General features: G+C 33.4%; 2 protein-coding genes across 2 annotated transcripts; both read right to left on the bottom strand.

Annotated features, from left to right (window-relative positions):
* Positions 1 to 9,297: 9,297 nt before the first annotated feature.
* LOC127848608 (uncharacterized) lies at positions 9,298 to 16,934 on the bottom strand. Its single transcript, XM_052381159.1, has 5 exons — positions 16,767 to 16,934; positions 15,448 to 15,518; positions 14,085 to 14,327; positions 13,043 to 13,150; positions 9,298 to 10,352 (listed from the first exon to the last, which is right to left on the bottom strand). The coding sequence occupies exons 1-5, from the start codon at positions 16,797 to 16,799 to the stop codon at positions 10,196 to 10,198; spliced, it is 612 nt and encodes a 203-aa protein (XP_052237119.1). The 5' UTR covers positions 16,800 to 16,934; the 3' UTR covers positions 9,298 to 10,195.
* A 3,915-nt stretch (positions 16,935 to 20,849) lies between these two features.
* Positions 20,850 to 23,148, bottom strand: LOC127847925 (adhesive plaque matrix protein-like). The gene is made up of 3 exons (XM_052380157.1): positions 23,091 to 23,148; positions 21,130 to 21,653; positions 20,850 to 21,003 (listed from the first exon to the last, which is right to left on the bottom strand). Exons 1-3 carry the CDS (start codon positions 23,144 to 23,146, stop codon positions 20,987 to 20,989), a joined length of 597 nt encoding a protein of 198 aa, XP_052236117.1. The 5' UTR covers positions 23,147 to 23,148; the 3' UTR covers positions 20,850 to 20,986.
* Positions 23,149 to 25,141: the final 1,993 nt, after the last annotated feature.

The raw sequence follows: 25,141 nt of genomic DNA, 5'->3' as shown, positions 1-25,141 counted from the left end.
CGTGTTTAATGTACCGATTTACCCGTTATAAATAGCTGATGTTCTCTTTTATCGTATATTTTTTGCATTTCAGAATAACTAAATGGCATCAACCCCTTTACAAGTGTAATATGGTGTTAAACAAGTCCATAAAATCACCCAGAATATCGCGTAAATCTATATGCAGTCTATAGGCAAAGAAGCCATTTTGGTGTTAGCTTGTCTAGGTTTTCTTCCCGCTGAGCCACGTGATTAAGTGGGCGGAGCGATCACTGATAAGGCGTCATGTCAATTAGATTTATTTACCTAAATATCTCATATTTGAACTTACAATTCTTTTGGGAGTAATGGTCCAGACAACTGGATAAAACAGCAACAATATGCTAACCCATTATTTTTCGGGGAACATAATTGAGAATTCCTGTGCTAGCCCCCAATCACAGTATGTTGGGGTATAATAATAGTCAAATTGTGTTTTTCTTCTCAAAAGATTGTCGTAGATTATAAGTTGAGGAATATATCATCCAAGACTACAACTTTTAGAAAGCCGTTTTTTTTCATTTATTTAGATTGTTAAACAAGGTTTTGTAACAATCTATACTATACATAGATAGCTTTAACAGCACAATGTGGCTCACCTGAAACTGATTGTTTCCTAGTGGTGTTAACTAATTTTTCATGAAGATCTAGAAAAAAAAGAAATTGTGAGTATGAACAAACTATTTACGTCTATCCGATCTAGTTGAGCCTTGTAACCGAGTTCCTACTTTTATTTATTTGAACATTCTGATCAATTGCCATGAAGATCGGGTAAAAAATGTAAGTGTTAACATGGATTTTAATGATTTTAGTTATTGCTCAAATGCTTAGAAGCACATCACCCACTTTGGAACGTGACCTGTTAATCACTGAGAGTAGACCTTGTGACCTTAATGTTGAATATGCTACTTTCAAGTTTGACTTTGAAACCATTTAAAATAATGTTCTAACCAATTTACAAGTGGATCAGAGAGAGAAAGTGACCACTAAAGTATTAACAGACCTTTTCTTAGATTTGACCTAGTGCCTGAATTTTTGATGGAATATGAAACCCAAAATGACATAGAGGTGACTAGTTTCATAAGAATCTGGCAAAGAGATGACACCCAAATTTAAACATTGTAAAATGATATCTTATGTGTTCACAATAAACGTTGGATAAAATACAACAGACAAAGAGTGATAACAAAAGCTCACCTTGTCACATCATAACAAGTGAGCAAAATAACCAAAACTATGACATCATATAGTTGCTCCAATAAAAATAAAATGTTACTTTTGAAACAAATACAATACCTTCCCTTTCTTACTACAGGCTGTTCTAAAACAAGATAGCCCTGTATCGCTCACCCAAAACTCCTTCTATAGTGTCAAAAACTTGTGTATGATTTGACTAAGTTGTAATCTAGCTTTAGCCTGCACATGACCAACTTGCAAATTCAGCTTTTGATTTGATTAAGATGGACATTGTAAGCAATTTTCACGAAAATCAGGAAGAAAATGTGACCTGTAGAAAGGTAAAGGAAGTTTTCTATATTTTGACCTTATGACCTAGTTTTTGACAAACTACCAACTTTCAAACTGAAACTTTATTTCATCGGGATAACATTCTGTCCGATTTTCATGAAGATCTGGAAGAAAATGTGACCTCTGGAGTGTTCACCAGCCTTTTCTGTGATTTGGTTTGTTGACCTAGTTTGGACCACATATGACCTACTTTCAAACTTAACCTAGAACTGACCGTGATGAACATTTACCAACATAAGACAAACAAGGGCTGTTTGTAAAACATGCATGCCCCCCATATGGGCTGTCAGTTGTAGTGGAAGCCATTGTGTGAATACATTTTTTGTCACTGTGACCTTGACCTTTGATCTAGTGACCTGTAAATCAATAGGGATCATCTGCAAGTCATGATCAATTTACCTATGAAGTTTCATGATCCTAGGCCTTACTATTCTTGTGTTATCATCAGGAAACCTTTTTACTGTTATGAGTCACTGTGACCTTGACCTTTGACCAAGTGACCTGAAAATCAATAAGGGTTGTTTACCAGTCATGATCAATGTACTTATGAATTTCAATGGTCCTATACGTAAGCATTTTTGAGTTATCATCTGGATACTATTATACTGTTTTGAGTCACTTTGACCTTGACCTTTGACCTAGTGAGCTAAACATCAATAGGGGTAATCTGCAAGTCATGATCAATGTACCTATGAAACTTCATGATTCTAGACGTAAGCATTCTTGAGTTATCATCCGGAAATCATTAAACTGTTTTAACTCACTGTGACCTTGACCTTTGACCTTAACATCAATAGGGGTCATATGCAAGTCATGATCAATGTATCTATGTAGTTTCATGATCCTAGGCCTAAGCATTCTAGTCACTGTGACCTTACCCTTTTATCTAGTGACCTGAACATCAATATGGTTCATCTGCCAGTCATGATCAATGTACCTATGAAGTTTCTTGATCCTAGGCCTAAGCGTTCTTGAGTTATCATCCGGAAACCATCTGGTAGACGGACCGACTGACGGACTGACCGACATGTTCTAAACAATATACCCCGAACAAGCCACATAAGAAATGCAGCATAACACATTCTAAAAGTAAAAGACATCTGTGCAATGATATCTTTTCTTCAAATGGTAAGATGAACAAACAAGAGGGCCTGAAAGGCCCAAAGTCGTTCACCTTAGATAACAAGATATTGTTGGGACAAATATTGAGACCAAAATTCATGAAGATCGGAAAATAAATGTGACCTCTCGAGTGTTAACAATGTTTTACTATAGCAATACAAGGATACATGCCCCACCCCCTGGCAGCCATGTTTTTCAACCAATTGTAACCATTTTCGAACTGATTCAATATATCATTGAGACTTTTATTCTGTCCAAATTTTATGAAGATTGGAATATAAACGTAGCATCCACATAGTTAACAAGGCAAATAATGACGGCTCACGACGGCCATAAAGCGATCACAAAAGCTCACCACGAGCACGTTGTGTGATTACACTCAATGCGTTCACATTTTTCTCACAGGCTTTGCAGGATTATCCACAAATAAAAAGTATTTTGATCTGTGTTGTGCAGGCTCTTTTTCCATGACTGTCAAAGTGAAATTTCCATGTGAAAAGGATATCACTTTTTTCATTCAACCATTGTGTATAAAGAACGGTTCTGCATATAATTTGCCATTTTGATAGATGACCAGGGTGACAGAGAAACGAGATATGCATTTGAGATCTGGTCAGGATTCCATATAAAAGTGGTTATATTTAAAAAAAAATAATTACCACATGACCACGGACTCTAGATCTCCGTGACATGACTAAGGTTCTAAATTAATCTAGTATGAACATTTGAACTTTATCTTTTTAAAACAATTAAACAATAATATTTGATGTACAACTTTAATCTACCAATGTGTACAGATACTACTTAACATATATTTGACTGTATTGAATGTAGGAACTAGTTAAAATATCCATTAGAAAAAGAGATCAGGATATGAAATATTCATTGCCTGAAGCAAAGACCCTGGAGCAATGTTTATATATCTTTAAACACACTGATTAAAGAAGTAAAACAATACATTGATACAACAGATGTAAAATCATCCCCTCTGAACAATATGATACATTATTATGTATCATATCTTTTTATCTGGTTCTGAATAGGTACACAGCAGGATGTTTAGGTGTGCGCGCTGCGGGAGAGATATAGGAGTTACTTATATTTTGGATTTAATTTAATTCACTGAAATTCATCACTGAAGTTACAGTATGATCTCATTTTATATAGATGTACATGATTGTTTCAAGCAAAATATATTAAATAATTATCAGTATTAATTCACTGTCATGATTTCAGTATCATTAAAATGATTTCAGTAAAGTCTATCATTCATATGCATCAATTTTGTAAATATCAATATAAGTATACTATAAAAACATTTTTAAACAAGGGCTGTTTGTAAAACATGCATGCCCCCCATATGGGCTGTCAGTTGTAGTGGCAGCCATTGTTTGAATACGTTTTTTGGCACTGACACCTTGACCTTTGACCTAGTGCACTGAAAATCAATAGGGGTCATCTGCGAGTCATGATCAATGTACCTATGAAGTTTCATGATCCTAGGCGTAAGCATTCTTGAGTTATCATCCGGAAACCATTTTTCAAAGTTGAGTCACTGTGACATTTACCTTTTACCTAGTGACCTAATAATCATTAGGGGTCATCTGCGAGTCATGCTCGATGTACCTATGAGGTTCATGATCCTAGGCATACACGTTGTTGAGTTATCATCCGGAAACCATTTTACTATTTCGGGTCACCTTGACCTTGACCTTTGACCTAGTGACCTGAAATTCAATAGGGATCATCTGCAAGTCATGATAAATGTATCTATGAAGTTTCAAGATCTTAGACATAAGCGTTCTTGAGTTATCATCCGGAAACCATTTAACTATTTCGGGTCACCGTGACCTTGACCTTTGACCTAGTGACCTCAAAAGGGGTCATCTGCGAGTCATTATTTATGTATCTATGAAGTTTCATGATCCTAGGCATAAGCGTTCTTGAGTTATTATCCGAAAACCATTTTACTATTTCGGGTCACCTTGACCTTGACCTCTGACCTAGTGACCTGAAAATCAAAAGGGTTTATCTGCGAGTTATGATCAATGAACCTATGAAGTTTCATGATCCTAGGCATAAGCGTTCTTGAGTTATCATCCGGAAACCGTTTTACTATTTCGGATCACCTTGACCTTGACCTTTGACCTAGTGACCTCAAAATCAATAGTGGTCATCTGCGAGTCATGATCAATGTACAAATGAAGTTTCATGTTCCTAGGCATTAGCGTTCTTGAGTAATCATCAGGAAACCATTTTACTATTTCGGGTAACCGTGACCTTCCTCTTTGACCTAGTGACCTCAAAATCAATATGGGTCATCTGCGAGTCATGATCAATGTACCTTTGAAGTTTCATGATCCTAGGCATAAGCATTCTTGAGTTATCATCCGGAAACCATCTGGTGGACGGACATACGGACATACGGACCGACATGTGCAAAACAATATACCCTCTCTTCTTCGAAGGGGGGCATAATAATACAGTAGCATAAACCAACAAGGGAGGCAACTTGTTATGTCACAATTTGGCAGTATATAAAAAATTGTACTTAATTATCTCGCTAAACATGTGTCTAAATTACGTTTAAAAGCTATTTTCTGATTGGATGAAACAGTCCGAAATCATCCAATAAATAAAGTCGAGATATTTATTTTACGGAACATGCAATGCCATGTCGCATGCAAGCTATTTATAAAGTAAATATCGTAAATCAAAAAGTTTGTTATGTTTTTTTCGCGGTCATAGACAGTGTTCCTGGTTGAAAACGATGCAATATTACTTTTAAATCATTCATGCATTAGTTTTTAGCAAGAAAGAGGTAGAATATTAGTGTAAAACATATTTTTTTATTTAAACTTGTGTCTGCTACAATTTAACGAGTGGTTACGGAAATTACCGATTGTACAGATGTATCGACAGACAAATGCAAAGCGAAAGAATAGCTTGCATATTTCAATTTTATCAGCCTTGAAATGACCTTTTAATCAAATGAGAATCGAAATTATTAAAATATAAACCAGTAATGTTCATTAACATCAAAATCTTTGGGCACAACCATCATATTTTTGGAAACCGTGACGTATTGTTTTTCGGAATCCGACGATCGGTAATGTCCATAACCATATGGAAAATTTCATCGCTGACAAGTTTCGTTTCTAATGTTTTTCTCAAATATTCTACCACAAAATTATTGTATACCATTACACAAATTAATAACAACTAATAATTCCTTGATTTTGGGGAGGGACACTGTCTATAAATGCTTATAAAAACGCATTAAGGCTAAACTTAAGTGCATAAAACATTGAAAAATAAATCATAATTCAAGTGTAGACAAGTGTTCGTTTTATCCGATATATTCATTCATCCACATTGCTCAGACACTCAATTATATTGGAAATTGTTACGAATATCTGATAAAACTTGCATTATTCATTTTTATCTTTAAACTTCCATTTCATAAATGTTTGTTTTTTTGATAAACGTCGTCAATTATTAATTGTATATAGATTTCTCTATAGTTTGAAAAACATTTAGGCAAATATTTCTCATGTAAGAATAAGATAAACTGCAAATAATTAATAAAATATTCCCCTTTAATCAGTATGTTGGTTTATCGGTCAATAACAATTTCACTTTGAACATTGAATTATTTATAAGTTATAACAAACATTAAATTTTCTACGAACAAATGAATCATAACACATATAACAGATTGATAGGAAGATATGAACAAATCAAGGTTGCTAGGTTGCCCGCCTCAAATGGTCCTGTTAGTATGGAAGTACTTGATATATTCATTTATTAGCATGTCGGTGTTGTAAAGACATAAAATATTTTATGAATGTCTCAAAGTGTTGAATTATTTTAAGTTTAGTAAAAGAAAGGCAACATATAACCCTTAAGTGGCTGACAAGAACATGTGGCTTGTGACAAGAATCAGAATAACATATCAGTCTTATTTCGCATTTTTCGACACATGCCATTCTTAACTTTTCTTTTATTTTATATTGAAATATATGTTTAATTAGTTTTTTACACATTTTATATATATAAATAAATATTTGACACAATCGTATGATCTCGCTTTAAAAATGTTTATATTTTATTTAGTGCAGTAAGCAAGTTAAGCAACCCACATTTTTATCATCCTATCAAGCACATAGAGTTATTACATGTACAACTGTGCGATGGGGTTGTATTCTTACCAGGTTAATAAACACATTCATACGGGGGCGTTGTGGAAACGTTAGAACCACAGCCATACACAACTTTACGAGTATTGAACGAAATATGTATCAGTACAATTAAGAAACATTTGGTATAATGCATGTTTCGTAAAAAAGAGTACTGTTCTTTGTTTGTCTTTCGTTTTTGTTACAACTTAACGATAAAGTTTTTTTACGCTTCATGACACCGTTACTTAACAAGGTTCCAAGCACGTTATATCGTAACGTTATCACAACGTTGGACCGAAGGCATACGTTCAAAAATAAATAAATAAAAATGCATCATAGTTTTTACGATGATATATGTATGTTTAGTCGGCAGCAAGTTTCCGTTAAATGTCAATTTTTGATAAAACTTCTCAAAACTGTGATAAGGATTTTTTTACATTCTTTATGGAATATAAACAGTGCCAAAATAATCAGATGAAACGCGAGGCATAAGAAAATGAAAACATACAAATTCAGTTTCTTTAAGTATCACAAACGTGTTTGCTGCGGTTACGTCACACCATTAAACTTTTTTTAAAGTAATGATTACATTTTTTCTTTAAAAAATGATCTGATCAACATCGGATATTAATATTAATACTTGACAAGCATCAAACGCTGTATATATACAGTTGTAGAATTTTATAGATAACATCAATAAATGTATTGCTTATTACATTTACCTGGTCGATCGATCGATTTTCGCCGATTTAAACCTTCGATTGTTTCGATCGTCTTTTTGAATTATCAGACTGTTTTCAATCGAGTATTAATAAACGGAAATAAATGCTGTCAGTAGAACGATACAAACTAAAGTGCGATCGCTTAATTTTATTCTTAACATCAAAAGAAGTAACATTAAACTTAACGCATTTCATGAATGATATACAAATGAACACATATAATGGATCCATCAGACCCGATTCAAGTATGAAAACACCAGGAGTAAAGCTCTTAGAGTAAAGACACACGTTGGACCAATGAAATCACTCGTGTGTTCAAATTGTCGGCCAGATGAAATAAATGTATGTAAACAAAGGTTTTTTATGCATAATGTAACGGCAAGAACGATAAGAATGTTTTGCCCTACGTTTTATTGAATTATGGTACCGAGGTCCTTAAACTTGGCTGAGAAAATGCCCTTTACACCGTGAAGATTTCAGTCTTGGATCGGGTGGGATCGAAGACGAGTAGGTCACGCGAGTTGACCCAGCATTTGTAAACATATTGCTAGATATTAACACATCAGAAAGCATATTCAGTTCTGCGTTTAATTAAACCTAGTTCACGGAAATCGCTGCACGATGAAGTTATGGCTGTTTAAAGCGACGCACAATTTTTTCGGGTCATTTTGAGATGAATACCTTGTTATATATTTATATATTTGATAGTGACATTTTTTCAGAGAAAATGATTTGTCGTTATAATGTGATTATTTTTCATTTAAAATGTTGTCATCGCCTCACGCTAACCACCTATGTGCTCGTTCAGTTCTGTTTAAAGTCTTTAACGTCATGGGCTGATATTTGTATATTCTCATTTCTTTCACGCTCAGTTCTGTTTAAAGAATTTCACATGAAAGGCTGATATTCTTACAATCTTATTCTTTTACATTCAGTTCTGTTTGAGGCATTTCACATAAAGGGCTGATATTCTTAAACTCTTATTCTTCACATTCAGTTCAGTTTGAGGTATTTCACATCAAGGGCTGATGTTCTTACACTCTTATTCTTCATTCACGTTCAGATCTGTTTGAGGCATTTCACATCAAATGCTGATATTTTTACACTCTTATTCTTTCACATTCAGTTCTGTTTGAAGCATTCCACATCATGCGCTGATATTCTTACACTGGTATTCTTTCACATTCAGTTCTGTTTGAGGCATTTCACATCAATGGCTGATATTCTTACACTCGTATACATGTTTTATGTGAATATGTATATATGTGTATGTTTAATCATATATGTATGTATACGAATGAGACAATCATAAAGTATTAATACAAATGTTTGAGTGTCACCACTGACCAGTTCGTAGATGGTCTGACCATAGGCTATATATGACTTTGTAATACATAGTGTTTTATTTTCGCTTTCAGTATTTTATGGTTTAATTCTTATGGCAAATTTTAAGGTGAGAACAGTGGGCGCAATCAAAATTGTATTATGTAATATAGTCTATAACTGTACTGTACCATATGTGAATTAGTCTCATAACTCTAAGATTGTACAAAGCTGTTTCAACTGATGTCCAGTTTTTAGTGGAGACTATATAATTTTATGGTATTTGGAAGAAAGGTAATACTGCAGTTCATGTTACAGTTTCTGTTATTTGAAATCAGGGGTTAGATCCCTTTCATTTCAATATAATTGTATGATGATTCTTGTGTTGATATATTACTCTAGTCTCTTATAACTCGATACTTTCGAGTGGCAGCATTTTATTTTTATTACTATGCTTATGTTTTATTGTATGTTGTGAGTGTATATATACAAATGAGACTTCAATAAACTAATAAAACTTCTTATTCTTTCACATTCAGTTCTGTTTGAGGCATTTCACTTCAAGGGCTGATATCCTTACACTATTATTCTTTCACATTCAGTTCTGTTTGAAGCATTTCACAACATGCGCTGATTTCCCATATAGTCTGATAGTCTGACCTTGTCATTCTTTCACTTTCAGTTTTGTTAGGATCATTTCACATCATGGGCGGTAATTTTTTGACATTGCCATTCTTGCAAGTTATATTTGAACCATTTCACATCATGTTCTGATATTTCTACGCTGTCATTCTTTCACGTTCAGTTATATTTGAATCATTTCACACCATGGCCTGATATTCTAACACTGTCAGTCTTTCGCGTTTGGTTATGTTAGAGGCAGTTTACGTATTAAGCTGATATTGTAGTACTGTCATTCTGTCGCCTTTGGGTATGTTTGATGCATTTCACATAATAAGCTGATATTCTTACAGTGTCATTCTTTCGCGATTGGTAATGTGTTATGCATAGCACATAATGTTCTGATATTCTTAAACTGAAAACGTTTTTTTTTCACGTCCATTTATGTTTTATTAATAAACTATAAAATAATGATTCGCTTTCAATTTTACTTACACACATTTGGTTAAGCTTGAAACATAACATATCAGAGGGTGATAATTCATAAAATCTAAATAGTTCAAAAATAGTTTCGGTAATATATCATTTTTCATACACCTGTGCAATTGAAACAGGCATAAAGAAACAATAGTCAATGCAAAATCCTTATATCGACAACACTTTTTTGATAAATTTTTTTTATCAGGTATTGATACATTTGCAGCAGCCAGGGAATGAGAAATAGTCTATCTCCGTGTCTTCAATGTCATCTACCTTTTGAACTCCGATTTTCAAAACCACGGCTGGTGCAAAATTTTTCTCTTGGGAACATACACATCCTGTGCAGCCAATCAACGCCCTAAAAAATAAAGTTTACAAAACACGGCTGTTAATATACACTAGTCGGTCAGTAGAAGAACTGGGCTGCATGGATTAGCCTTTACGTTTCGAACAGGCTTATTAGGGACTGCACTTTTCACATATGCTGGGCTTTCGTTTAGAAGTGATTTCCTTATATATAATATATATATATATATATTTACTGTACATGTGTTTCGATCGTCTTTTTGAATTATCATATATATATAAACAAGTACAAATGGACAATTCGTCTTTATTTTACATGTATAGAAGTCCGCTCATAACAGGTACGCAACAAGACCACAGGTTGTTAGCGTGTGGCTATGATATTAATTAGTGAAAACATTATTTTAATGAAAAATAATCATATTATAACGAAAAATCAACTTAAAAAATATATTACTATCAAATATATATAAAACAAGGTATCCAACTCGAAATCATCCGAAAACGGGGTGCATCGCTTTAAACAGCCATTACTTCATTAATTTTGCAGCGATTTTCCTTTCTGGAAATGTATATATCTTGTAATATTTCTACACATGCTGGGTCAAATTTTAAGAAAAAACGCGATACACAATTCGCTTGACCAAGTTAACATCGAAATTCATTTCTGCGTTGAATAAGACCAAGATCGTGAAAAGCGCTGCACAATTTTTGAAGTAATGGCTGTTCAAAACGATGCACCCCGTTTTCGGGTGATTTCGAGTTGGATAAATTGTTATATATATATTTGCTGGTGAAATTTTTTTTTCGAAAAAAGTTGTTTTTCGTTATAATATGATAATTGATCATTTAAAATGATGTTTTCACTAATTAATATCATAGCCACACGCTAACCACCTGTGAACAAGACATGTTGTCCTTAAGATCGTAGACTATCAATGTAAATACTGATAATAAAAGCATATATAGCGGGTGCACATTAATAGGGGACGTAAAATGGAATAAATTGACCAATTTCACAATACTTCCCGTGTTGCTTTTTTAAGATATCACGTGACGCGTCGAATTTCAAAACGAGGCTGAACGTGTATATTGTTTGGGCGGAGAATATCGATGCTTTGCTTGGTTTTTATTGTTTACATTCGGGATTCTCATGAGCACTGGCGCTGGTTACAATAACGACAAACATACATTATACACCCGGACATTGGTTCCTACAATTGTTTGCAATACATTAACTGTAAAAACTATATGTACATGTATATACATAGTCATTTCTTTTAGAGTCACTTGTACGAAAAGAAAAACAACGTCTGTGGTTAAAGTTTCCCGATATCTAAAAGGTTTTGCCTGCCAAAGATATTTTCGAATAAATGTTAACGTTGTCATGCTCATGCTCACGAAAAAAATATTAAAATAATACAAAAAAAAATATAAAAAAAATATGAAAACTAGCACACTATGTTAACAATGACATATTCGAAATAAATATTAATATTTATTTGGATTACTTAGATAGAAATAATGTGATTTTGATGTAGGAACATATACATTCGTGCTGTCAAAATAATTTATGCACGAAACACCGTGTTGGTATTATGTATTTGTCTTCACAATATCTGATCATGATGAGATAATGCGTCTGTGCTGGACACAGGGGCAATATAACCTCAGATCTATCAACAAACAGGAGAAATGATAGATCTTTGATTTAATACCGCGATAAAAATGCCCAAACGAATATCAGAATCTGTGCAAAACATTGAATAGAAACAAGGGTTTTAATCAGGAAAATTAAATTTAAGGTATTTACACTTAACATAGAAAGTATACATTCACTATAATTTTAACGATGCAATTTTGTGTTACGTCGCTGTATGTTTAAACGAGTGAAGGGTTAAAAACGCGGTTTTGCGTGGAACTATTAGAAAAGGCTACACGTTTAGCCTCGTTCTGGAATTGTGCGAGTCACGTGACTTCGCACTCTCATCATTTTTGGCCAATTGTGAAAATGGTTTATTTGACAAATATATTGCATGCGGAATTGAAGATTGGTTATCGAAATTGCCTTATCCAACGCAACGGTTTATTAAATAAGTGTTAGAGGCTTTGTGTATCGTTGCTTTGACATCAATAGGGATGCAAATCATTCATACAGATGACCTTTAAAGTTGATTTCTCAATGTGACCCCTATGCGTGTAGTATTTGCCCAGTAAAAATAGTTAAAACTTTGACATCGATTTTGAGTTTTGGGGGAACTTGTTTTACTGTTTGCATCAAGTGTTTGATCCTCAGTTCACCTATACATTTCTATATTTTATTGACGATATTTGTCATTTGAACTTACAACAATATGGTCATATTAAGTATTTTAAAGTCTCTATATAGTTAAAAGCAAATCAATTGCTTAACAAATTCAAATTCAAATTTCAAAATTAACAACACGTTATGCATCGATGTAACCGAACATTACAATTCACCATGACAGTAAATAACGTTAACGATACGGAGTCAATCAATTGTATTACAATGTATTATCGAATGGAACGGGTAAAAGTTAGGCCAAAGATAACGCAAGAGATAACATAAAGTGTTCGCAATAGTGCGCCAATGTATTTACTATACATACTCCAGCAAACAAAGCTATTAGGTAATGATTCACGTGATCAATTTGACGATTTGGTCGAAAGCGACAATCCATTGTAGTAAATAAGCATCTGAGCTGTATTGCATATACTCACGTGCATGCATGGACGGTGAAATACTGCTTCTTGGTGCCGAACTGGAGAAATGTGCGAACCTGTCCTTTAATGTTGGTGTGATTGGTTGGGAAATGGAACCTAGCATTTCTGTAAAAACATTTAACTTCTGAATAACGTTAAAAACTTTGTATCTCATAACATAATTTAACATGCATATGACTTACGTTTTAGTTATATTATGCTTTCATCATCATCTATTTGTGCATAATATTAATATAGAATGTATTTTTTTATAAAATCAACACCAAAAGCATAACAATAAAAATTATGACACCGTTTCTCATATTAAACATCATAATTGTTCTATAATTTCACTTAACGTAAATGTTTTTTCAATTTCTTGTATGAAAGTATGGCAGACAATATAGCTGAACCGTCGATGTTAGTCTTTCATGAAATAAACGTTGATGAATTCATTGTATAACATACATATCTCAATGTTTGACGCTATGACTAAATATAAGGTAGTTAATGAAAAGCAACAACAACAACCGCAGCAGCACATTCACTAAGTTTTGCACAGCACAGTGTAAATGTCATTTCGTATGTGCAGAAATGTGATTATTCGCCAAGCTTATCTTAAAATGAATAATGTATGCCGCTTTCGTACTATTTATTTTATTATGTGCATTAATAAAAATCTCGCAGATGTTGTATTCTTGGATATTTGATTAAATTTTTAAAACATATTATGATGAACGTAATGGTAATTTCGGTGACTGTATGTGTGACAAATGTGCATAACACGTTTATCTAATGTATCAGCCTGACAAAACATTGAAGACGTAAACTGTTTTATATGATTAATACTCAAAACAACATTTAACATTTTATAACCCCTATGTTAATGCTTAACTCTTGTTTTGCTTTTATTGCGAATATCTGGCTTCATTTCAATGCGCTCCTCAAAACAAGGGTCCACTTGTTTTGTTCACATGACCATGCAGTTGAAAGCTCAAAGAATTGTTTGACACCCAGCATGATTAATAGTGCTCCCAACCCGACAAGTAAGTTTACTTACGATATACAACATCCATGCTGTACTCCGTTCTGAGCCATCCGTTTTTGTCTTACCGGATAAAACGTACAATTGAACGAACATGCCTGTTCACTGTCCACGGTCGGTTTTATAACCGTTCTGTTGCTGTAAAAGGACTCAAAGAATGATTCCTGGAACGCGTCTTGTTCCTCTTGATCCCGAAAGTAGACAGGGTAAAGAGCCTTAACATTGTTTTCATTCAGCTCTGTCCGTCTTCTTCTTCCTCTAAAATGTATCGTTTTATTTTACGACATTATATTAAATACAAAGCCGGTTAAATAGCAACTGCTTTAATAAACGTGTTATGCAGTTAAAATTATTAACATGAACCTCGTGAACACGTTTAGCATTACATATGCAAATTATAATGCTTCACTTGTTAAACATCCATTTGCATTCTTACAGTCGTGTTCAAAATGTGTTATTCCTTCAAATATAGCAAACATATTCAATTCTAGAAATTATATGATGAGATTAACTGTTATTTTAATTCAAAATAGTTATTACAAAACAAGATTAAAAATTAAATAATCAACGCCTTGGAACGATCAGTGAAAACCATTCGGGGTTAAATCATGTTTATGCGCTAGCCGAATCTAATACTTAAAGGGACCTTTTCACGTTCTGGTTAATTGGCATAATTTAAAAAGAAGTGTTTCAAATTCCCAAATTTTCGTAGTATTCATGATATTTGTGAAATCAAACTGTTGTTACATTTAATATAGCACAGGATGGGGCTTTCGGACATATTATTGTGATGCTATGTCAACGATTCAATGCGGTTGTTAAACTGACGGTTCTTCAAGCATAAATGTGGCACTTGAGATATTCACGCACTATGCTGGGTCTAACAGCTACGATTTAACATCATTTTGAGGTTCAAATTATCGAGAAACCGTTGACATTCAAAACAAATACAGAACTGTCAAGCCAGTTATCAGCTCATTGTATATCAATTTTTATACCCTGAATAAGCGTGCAGTGTCGATATAAACCCTATTTTAACTTCAGCATCACCATGATAGCCATGGATAGCAGTGTGAAGTCATTTTGTTATTTTCAAATTTGTTTTTTTTCTTCTGCTATGAATTTTGTTTACTTTCTAAATAAACTCATAATTATCAGAAAATTATGGGGTTCACAGCTTACAAGGGATATATCAAATACAGACGTTGCATGGTTTGTCAGCCCCGCAAAAATATATTTGACAAGTTTCTTTTGTCGATATCATAATTACATATTAACGTGTGTCAGCCCTGGACGAAACCAAACAAACATGAGCATACAAAACTTACTGAGCTTTGTCTGGCTAAAACGTTTAACTGACTGTTTATCGTACAAGTACCTTGTTTCCCTATAAATGAAGGCAACAACAACGGCTACCAACACCAAAGCCAGAACAACAACAACCATCGACTGAAAAGACATGAATTATTTTATTATACCATATACACCTTTTGAAATAATAATTGTAGATTCCTAATATAATAATTCGGATTGCTCACAATATGCAAAAATATACTTCAAAATACGAAATTATTAACATATACAACAATAAATATATATATAATGGTCTAATTGTGGGTGGGTAATTAATGATTTTTTATAAGAGAATTCCTACACAAGATATGTTCATTTCTAATTATAAAACTGTTTTAATATAACTAACAATATTTATCACTTTTTAAGGATATATTCAATTGTAATATTTCTAGCATATTTCAATATCTGTTGAAAAGTACTGTATACTTATACATGTATTTTGTATATATTTTCATAATTTATATATTTTGAGATGCCGTAGCAAATATTAATTCTATGAAATATCACCGTTAACTTCCTATATATTTTTCTTTATCTATACATGTAGTTTGTGCTTATATTATTTCCATTACTTTATAAAAAATCAAGCATTTTTATTTATAATAAATCATTCATGAATATGTTTTGCCTTTCTGAAAATTGCTCCTGACAACAAAACACCAAAATTAAAATATATGTCCATGTGTAATACCCTGAAACACAGTCATGATGTTTTCCATTTTGTGTTGCAAATATTTCAATTTAATTCAATGAAGTAAATACTTGATTATTTCGTTTAAATGTTTAAGTATGGATGTTCTTACATCCATCTTTGATAACCATCCCTGTTACATGCATCGCAAAAATGGTTATTTTTTTAATTATTAAAGTATGACATTGAAAAACTTTTTTTTTAATATTTAACCGTTACTCAAAGGTTTTGTTTATAGTTGTGAAATATATATTCGTGACAATCAGCATTAATAAATAAAATGCTTGAAACAATCTTGCATCCTTTGAATAAGTTAATTCTTCAATTAAATGTAGCGAAAATTCTTCTTAATATTTAGGCTTTATTGCATGGTGTGTATATTCGTGAAAATAAGCATTCATACATAAAATGCTTGAAAAATCTTGCATCCTTTAAATAAGTTAATTCTTCAATTAAATGTAGCGAAAATTCTTCTTTATATTAAGGCTCCATTGCATGATGTGTAACGCAATAAATATATGGCTATTCGTTTCAAATGAATTTTTCAAATGTAATATCGTCATACCGTCATAAGACATTTTGTGGATGGCATGATTATTTAAAAGTTAAATTAAGTGTTATACTTAAAACATAGACAAAACACAACTTACCAGAATTCTTGTCTTGCTACATGTCTCACCCATTTGTTTTTTATTTGCTGTACGCGGGTTGTTTATCCTCGCCGAAAAAAATAGAACAACCGAGTTTAGATGGTCAAGATTAAATTATACTTATAATATCGTTTCCTACACACTAGAAGTACGAACATGTATTTCCGAGTGTTTATATGACGTATATCCGAGTGTGTATTTAAAGGAACATTCACTTCGTTAGAGCGCATCGCTTTAACTACCAAAATTAAAAAAAAAATCTACTGTAAATGTTTCATAAACTTGATTTCATAGTTCATTAATAATTGGCAATGTTGTGTCGATGATGACTCGAAACTATTCGTAAACAAATTCCAATAAGGTTTGAATGATCCATCACCGATAACCAATCAACAAACTTTCTGAATTTTAAAGGACTCCGGCATATTTATGAGTACAATTATTGGGCAATTTACAAAGCTTCGTGATGGTGTCAATGTCCCCGACACAAACGAATGTAACAATAGTTCAACACATGCGCTTATATGAAGAAGCAAGAAGCAAAAACAAACATACGGGAAAAGAATTGTTGTGCCACAGCTACATGCAAGAGCAAGAAAACTTATCCCAGTTTGTATACATATTAAGATAATGTAACTAAACAGAAATAAGGAGAACATATTTACGGTAACAAATATACATATTACGTATTATTTACCAAAAATTAGAAACTAATAATACTATCTATATAGTACGAGATTGTCATTATTTTTTCTTTGAATTAGGATAAAGACATATAAAAGATTATACATACTTTCTGTTGAATAGTTGAGGAAGGCGCTGATGATGTAGTTGTGGTATTAGTTATTTTTCTAGATGTTGTTGTTGTCCACGATCCTGATGCAAATAATTGATATTGGCGAACACCTATGTTATTTTGACGTAAGCATATATAAAGATCATCGTTATAAACATAAATGATATGAAATAGAAGCAAGCGTTTAAGTTATATACAAAACATACATCATTTCGATGGAAGGTCACTTTAAAAAGAAATGAAATACACCAAGTTTAAGTGATAATGTCACATGGGAGAGGTATATGCAATACCAGGATATTAAAAAACTTCTTTCAACACAAACACTTGTCTAAAGATTACATTGTGACAGCGTAGAAAGAATGTTGATTCAAATATGATATTTAAAAAAAATATAATAATTGAATATGCATTTTGATGAAAGATAAACAACTCATATACTTTAAAAAGTTAACAACTAATACTTTAACGTTTACTTATTTAATTAGTAAAACATTTACCTTCGCTGCCTTATGGGTGCGTTGATATTTATATTCGGGAAAATTGGTGATTAATCTCGTTTTCTCTTTATTTGAAGACATAGCGTTTTGATACGGAATTGTGTAAGAATATTTTTGGGCATATATATATATATATATATATATATATATATATATTTTTTTTTATTTATTTTTTTTTTTTTTTAGTTTAAACCAGAAACATACAGTAACATATTGTGTGTCGTATGTTCAATAGCAGTGCTTTAAAGTGCTCGAACGATAATTGTTTCGAACTTCCTGCCCATATACAAAATGATAAGTTTGCATTCGTAATTGCCGTGAGCGCGTGTATAATGCAGCTGTTACCATACTTATGCATAATGCATAATCCAAGAAAGCAAATACTCAGACAGTAAAAATGTATATTGAATTAATGTTATGCAGAGATATGTTAAGTATATCTTGCTTGATAAAATTTCTTATACATGTTGATGTAGTACGAATATTTCCTCAGAGAGCTTCTCAGTTAGCCCATTGGTCATGTTAAATCTCATTTTCTTGTCATTTGCAAATGCTTTGATTTTCAATTTTGTTTTCACATACTAAGCATATATATAACAAATGTATACTGTATGTGTATGTATATGGTTTCAATTGTTAAACACTGTGTGAAAAGCAATACCAATGCGGCGTTGTTGGCCTTCTCGATGTGAATGTGGTTAAGTGATTTACGAAATAAAATAAACATATGAGTGCGACGTTATGTATAAGTTTATTGTGAGCGCTACTTGAAAACAACTGTATCAATATGCTTAGCTGATGTATAAATATCATACACTGTGTAAAATCACTGTACAAAATGTGTATTTGCAGGAATCATTGGTTGCTTCGTGAAACGAGTGTCATAGATCTGAATCCAGAATAAAAAAAGCTAGACTATCCAAACGTCACAATAAAGCGATTCTCTTTAGGTGAAGCTGAACAATACGCCCGAGAATCTTGGGTTCGATTCCGGCTTCATATCTTTGTAAGAATGCCATGTTCAATATACACTTTTCATTTAGTAGCATGCGAAGGTCAAATAGAAAAACGACAATATATTAAAGACGTATATTCATTTGGTGTAGTACAAAAATGTAACGTTAGACAATAAATCGTTCATGCTCTGGTGAGGTGTCTCAATCCGGATCTTATTGGCATTTTTATTTAAACACTTATTGACCAATCAAAACATGCTGTTGCTTGATTTTGTTATGAATTGAGTCGCGTTCTACGAAAACTGGGCATAATGCATGTGCGTAAAGTGTCGTCCCAGATTAGCCTGTGCAGTCTACACAGGCTAATCAGGGACGACACTTTCCGCCTAAACTTGATTTTCGGTAAGGAGGGACATCCTTTAAACTAAAAATACCATACAAGCGTAAAGTGTCGTCCCTGATTAGCCTGAGCGGACTGCACGGGCTAATCTGGGACGACACTTTACGCACATGCATTATGCCCAGTTTTCTCAGAACGATTGAGTCCCAGCTTTATGTTCAAGAATCTCTCAGCAACCTATGGGCTTTGTAGTGTTCATGTACATGTATAATGTACGTTCCTAATAATATTATGCTATGCAGTACCTGCCTAAAGTGCGCAGCAAATTTACAACCATATATATAGCAGATAGTTGATATGCTTAATTTACTTTCTATCAGTATGCTAAATTTGTTCAATCGCAAAAGTTATGAAACTTCTACATAAAGGATATTACTTTATGATGGCTTCTGTGATAACAGACGCCGTTTTATTACGCGTTGTATTTACACATATTGACTTTCGGGCACACATTCATTTTGGATCAAAAATGCTTTAATTCGATTATGCGTTCACAAGGTCGCGTAACGTTCGACTTCGTACCTATAGACGGAACGGAGGCATACACTCACATTCCGTAAGTATCCGACCGTGATTGACAAATCGGTATTTAGAATGTACATAATCAGGTAAAATAATTTCACAATTATCTTGAGCATGCAAACCGCTGTTTCGCTTAGAGCGACCTTATTTTCATGAACACTGTTATCCCAGAATATTGCCAAATTGTTACTGGCGGCTCCATAATATAAGGCTTGATGATATGATATGGGTCGTGGTCTGTGAAAAGGGGGTTTAATGATTGAACGTCAAGTATCGTCCTAGATTAGCCTGTGCAGTCCGCACATGCTTATCAGAGACGATACTTTCCGCTTTTATGATATTTTTTTTAAAGAAAGTCTCTTCTTCGCAAATATCCAGTTAAAGCGGAAAGTGTCTTCACTGATTGGCCTGTGCGGACTGCACAGGCTAATCTGTGACGACATTTTACTCACATGCATTAAACCCCCTTTTCACCGAGCGCGGTTCATTTGTAAGTTCTTCCGGGCCCGTAATAAGCTGTTGCTTATGAAGAATAAATAATTAATATAACTCATAATTTTCTTTTCTCGAGATGTGTTTCTGCCACTAAATTGTTCGTAATGATGCATGTCGTATTTAGTAGAAGTAAAAAGTTAGAAAAATAATTGAAGTACGTTTATAACACTTTCCTACTATTAAGTACCTTATTCATAAGCATTAAAATTAGGTCTCAAATGTGTACCCAGCAATATTTTTTATCATCGTTTTCTGAACTATTTATTAAGTATATTTATTAAATACATAGTTTGTAACATAAACGCATTTGTTAATTCACATTCGTGTGCAAAATATTTGCACCAGTTTGCACAACTTTAGGTTACATCTTTTCATACGGAGTATGTTAAGCATGTATGATAAAAATGCTAAGACTGGATTCTGAATCATTTTTATTTGTATTCCTGTTAACAAAGGCTTATATGTTTAGTCACGGTCGTTATTGCGATCCTTTTCATCTGTACGTAGTTCTTGCCATTCCTTTGCGAGCCTTGTTGTCACGGAGTATGGATTTACTGCCCCCAATAATCTATAAAAGATACAAAGATGTAGGCACATAACGTAATTGAAGTAAATATTTTATTAAAAACTTATAAACACGTATTTAGAAAACTAGTAAAAACATAGACGTGCACATAATGTTAGCTGTGCATACCTTGATATCCCGGATACGGTTTCTCCGGATACTTCTTCTCAGGATACACCGGATACGATTGTTTTGTAGGATAGGCCTCATATTTTTTCTCCGTATATTTTTTATCAGGATATACCGTATACGAATCTTTTGTAGGATAGGCCTCATACGTTTTCTCCGTATATTTTTTATCAGGATATACCGTATACGAATCTTTTGTAGGATAGGCCTCATAAGTTTTCTTCGTATACGTTTTCTCAGGATATTCCGGATACGACTTCTTTGTAGGATAGGCCGGATAAGTCTTTTCGGGATACGTTTTCTCAGGATATACAGGATATGCTTGTTTTGGAGGATAACCCGGATAAGTTTTCTCCTGGTACGTTTTCTCAGGATATGAAGGATACTTTTTGTCAGGATACGAAGGATATGTTTGTTTTGGAGGATAAACCGGATATGGCCTATACGAGTTCCAATATTGCCCGGATGCCGTGCCGTAGAACGACACGAGCAGCAAGAGTGCGGCTGCAGAGAACATCGTATTTCTGAAAATTCAAAAATCATAAAAAGCATACACTTTAAGAATTAGCCCAGTGGTCACTTTCCCGGATGTAGTCGCATCAAGCTTGCACATTTAATTTGTTTTACTCATTTATCCTTTGTCTAATTGTGTGTTCTCCAAAAATATTAAAAAAGATAATCAATGTCTAACACTTGTCACTGATAAATTTCACAGAATTTTACAGTATTGTATACAATTTTCGGACGGAACTAGCTTTCTTGAAATATTATGGCGAAGTTTCTAAATTAATTTCCGACATCCCTCAGTCTTATCGCATTCAACGCTTTGATTTTATTCATTATATAAAAACTCTTTCAGTACATCCTAGCCTATACTCAAATATAATTATTCTTCCCGTTTTTTTTGTATGGAAAGCGAGTATAATACAATATTATTCGTCTTTGTTGTTTTTTAATTTATCGTTATAGCATAACTTGTTAAATAGATTGTAAATGCTGCAATCCAACAAAATGTGTACTTGACCTTTTCATGTATTGATACTATTTTAACAACTTATGTATTTCAATACTGATCACAAGTTATGCCTTTATATATGTTACTTTGTTCTGAACATGTATACTCATGGACTGTATGCATATTGTATATATTGAATAAACTATAAAACAATATAACGGAGCGTACGAAGCTCAGCAATAATCGGACCGCATACAATTATTCCACTCTCGTATGTTATTTAAGTCCAGGGACCAACGGGCCTTACAATATAGGACGATACACACAACATGACAGAAAACTAAAAAAAGTTTCTTTTCTGTAATTATTAAATGAGGTGATTTAAAAAACAAAACATGTAAATACAACATACATTTAAATAAAAACATGCATATTACAATCTCTGCGAGAACTGTGGTTACCATTATCAAATGTATATAAAGAATGTTTCAAGTTAATTTGATTACCCCACTCATTGCATTCTGCGAAACCTTTCAGGTGACGCACTTCTTTGCTGTGTCACTATTCGAGAAAAACTTTGATGTGTTTAATACTGGAGTTTTTCAAGTATTGAAACATATCAAAGTTTTTTATGGAATGAATGAAATATGGAACAAGTGAAATATTGACAGAATGCCTATTCAGTTCATTTGAACGGATGCGTAAAAGGACGGGATAATGTAGTTTGTATAAATATGGTATGAGTTTAGATAAACATTAATCACTTACACTGGCTTTTGAACTACAAAATCAAAACAGATCGTTTTTAAATCGAAATAATATATTTTCTATCACAATTCATTGTACAATAAGACACGGTTTGGAGTGTAGATGCTTCTTATAAAATCACTCGTGCTTCGCTCCTTGGCATTTAAACAACCGACCGTCGGTTATTTAGCTACAAACTATTATATAACATATTTTTTCTTCAAAAAGTATATACAAATATGCTAAAATAAACACTCACCTTTGTATCCGCTCTCTGAGAAATCTGAGAACAATATACAAAATACTATAATGCATGCGCTTATATACCTAAAATGAAGAGGACTTTAAACAGACTTTGTCTATTATTACACTCATAATCGGTTTACAAGCTACATTAATCATGTTCCAATATGAGCCAATTAATCTTAAAGCGTAAGCTTTTACGCTTAGTTAGAAAAATGCGTTGACTTAACATACCGTGCAGTAAACCTGTAATCGAGTATGCAGGGCTTATCCGCTTGTGCACTGAATCTAATTGCAGGTAACATTGCTGATATATATGTAGTTAATTGCTTCCGAGGTGTGTCCTAGTTTTGGCAAATAGCAGTGTATCATATATATGTAATTGTATGATATCAAATGAATGAAAATTAAAATCATGTTGACATCATGAGGAGAGAAACTCAATCACCATCAGACAGTCCAGTATTCAAGGCAAGTCAATAACAATTTAACAGTGAACTACATGTAGCAGAAATGATTCTTGATGTAGCTGCAGGTTTTATATCGGTATGAACAGTGATATAATATTACTTCAAGTAATTAATACAGAGATTACTTAAAAACATTACTTAATAAAGATGTGATCTGTATATAAATATTTCTAATGAATTTATAACCATCCATTTGCTTGTACTTTTTGGGGCATTCATCAAGCGCGTTTTATTTGAATACCGGGGAAAATCATCTGTCGCAACAGGTTTGCGCATGGCGCATATAGTCGTGTTAACGGTTAATATTTAACTTTTTATGTTTTACACTTTGATGACGAAATGACATTTTGGACCGATGTTAATTGGATTTTATATTTATCCAATAAGTACAGGAGCTTAATATTTTATGCTATACGGTAAGAGTTACGCAAAAGATTATCTTTTCAAGAATACTCTTCCGCAGCACAGCTTGCGAAGTTACATGATTTTAATACAAATTCGAGGACAAGTTTTCTCGAATGCACACACACACACACACACACGCACGCACGCACGCACGCACGCACGCACGCACGCACACGCGCACACGCACGCACGCACGCGCGCGCGCACGCACGCACGCACGCACACACACACATATATATATAAGAGGCACGCGCATCTGATTCGGTAAAATATTGGACGTTGACAGGAAAATGCGAAAACGAATATACGATAATACGAATGATGACAGGCGGTTTGAACAGGTTTTATTAAACTGCGCGTAGTTTCACTATTTCTAATTGGACGTACCTACTTTATGTAGTTTCATATGGTTACTAACCATCGAGTATCAGAACGCATAAATTAGCTTGAAAAACACGATCATGATAATAGCTTCCGACAAAATGAAATGCTACGTTCGCACTTCCTTGGTGGGCGCCATGATTTCAAATGTGGCTTTAGTTGTGATGACATCGTGGTGATCTTATCACACCTTATCTTTTTTTTCGGATCTTGGAGTCAATAATGTTAATCGTGTTGATCGTGCACATTTATTGAACACTCTTGTCATTAGTTCGTGTCAGATTGCAAAACAGTGGGAACTTAGAATTGACAAACCAAATATTTTTCTTATTTGAAAAATTACTAACGGACCTTTTTAATCGAAAACATGTAAGCTTAAATACATGTTCTTTCCTAATCAGATGTTTCGGTTACAACTGTTCTAAAAAACACGGTAACGCTCAAGAGGCGCAGTCAAAAAACACTATTCTTTCTTACATAAAATCATGATGTATTTTACATAATGCCTAACTTGAGCAACTTGAAATTCTGCCAACGAAGTAGCGCAGTAAAATATGAAAAAGTGAGTAAAGATTGAAATGATGGCTTGGACGATGATTCGGGGCAGTTACCAAGGCAAAAAATTCATACGACGTTAAAAGCGTCTATTGGGGTGTATGTTGAATAAAGATTTCAGATTATTAATGAGGCATCCTGAAGAATGGTTTTGCACGGGGTATGGAACAGCTTATTACATATTTACATATCATCTTAACTAACACAAATTAAAAATAATATGATTTCACAAATAAAAATGATTTCCAATCTCATG

The sequence above is a fragment of the Dreissena polymorpha genome, chromosome 10 (assembly GCF_020536995.1).
Source record: "Dreissena polymorpha isolate Duluth1 chromosome 10, UMN_Dpol_1.0, whole genome shotgun sequence".
In the NCBI taxonomy this organism is placed as follows: domain Eukaryota; kingdom Metazoa; phylum Mollusca; class Bivalvia; order Myida; family Dreissenidae; genus Dreissena; species Dreissena polymorpha.
The sequence above is the reverse complement of the archived record's forward strand: the minus strand, read 5'-3'. Positions and strand labels throughout refer to the sequence as shown.

Coding starts and splice junctions, on each gene's coding strand:
- LOC127848608 (XM_052381159.1), bottom strand. CDS start 16,799: ATGGGTGAGACATGTAGCAAGACAAGAATTCTG. Junction 14,328..15,447: donor TTCATTTATAGGGAAACAAG/GTACTTGTACGA, acceptor GATACATTTTAG/AGGAAGAAGAAGACGGACAG. Junction 10,353..13,042: donor TTCACCGTCCATGCATGCAC/GTGAGTATATGC, acceptor TTTATTTTTTAG/GGCGTTGATTGGCTGCACAG.
- LOC127847925 (XM_052380157.1), bottom strand. CDS start 23,146: ATGCATTATAGTATTTTGTATATTGTTCTCAGATTTCTCAGAGAGCGG. Junction 21,654..23,090: donor CTCAGAGAGCGGATACAAAG/GTGAGTGTTTAT, acceptor TTGAATTTTCAG/AAATACGATGTTCTCTGCAG.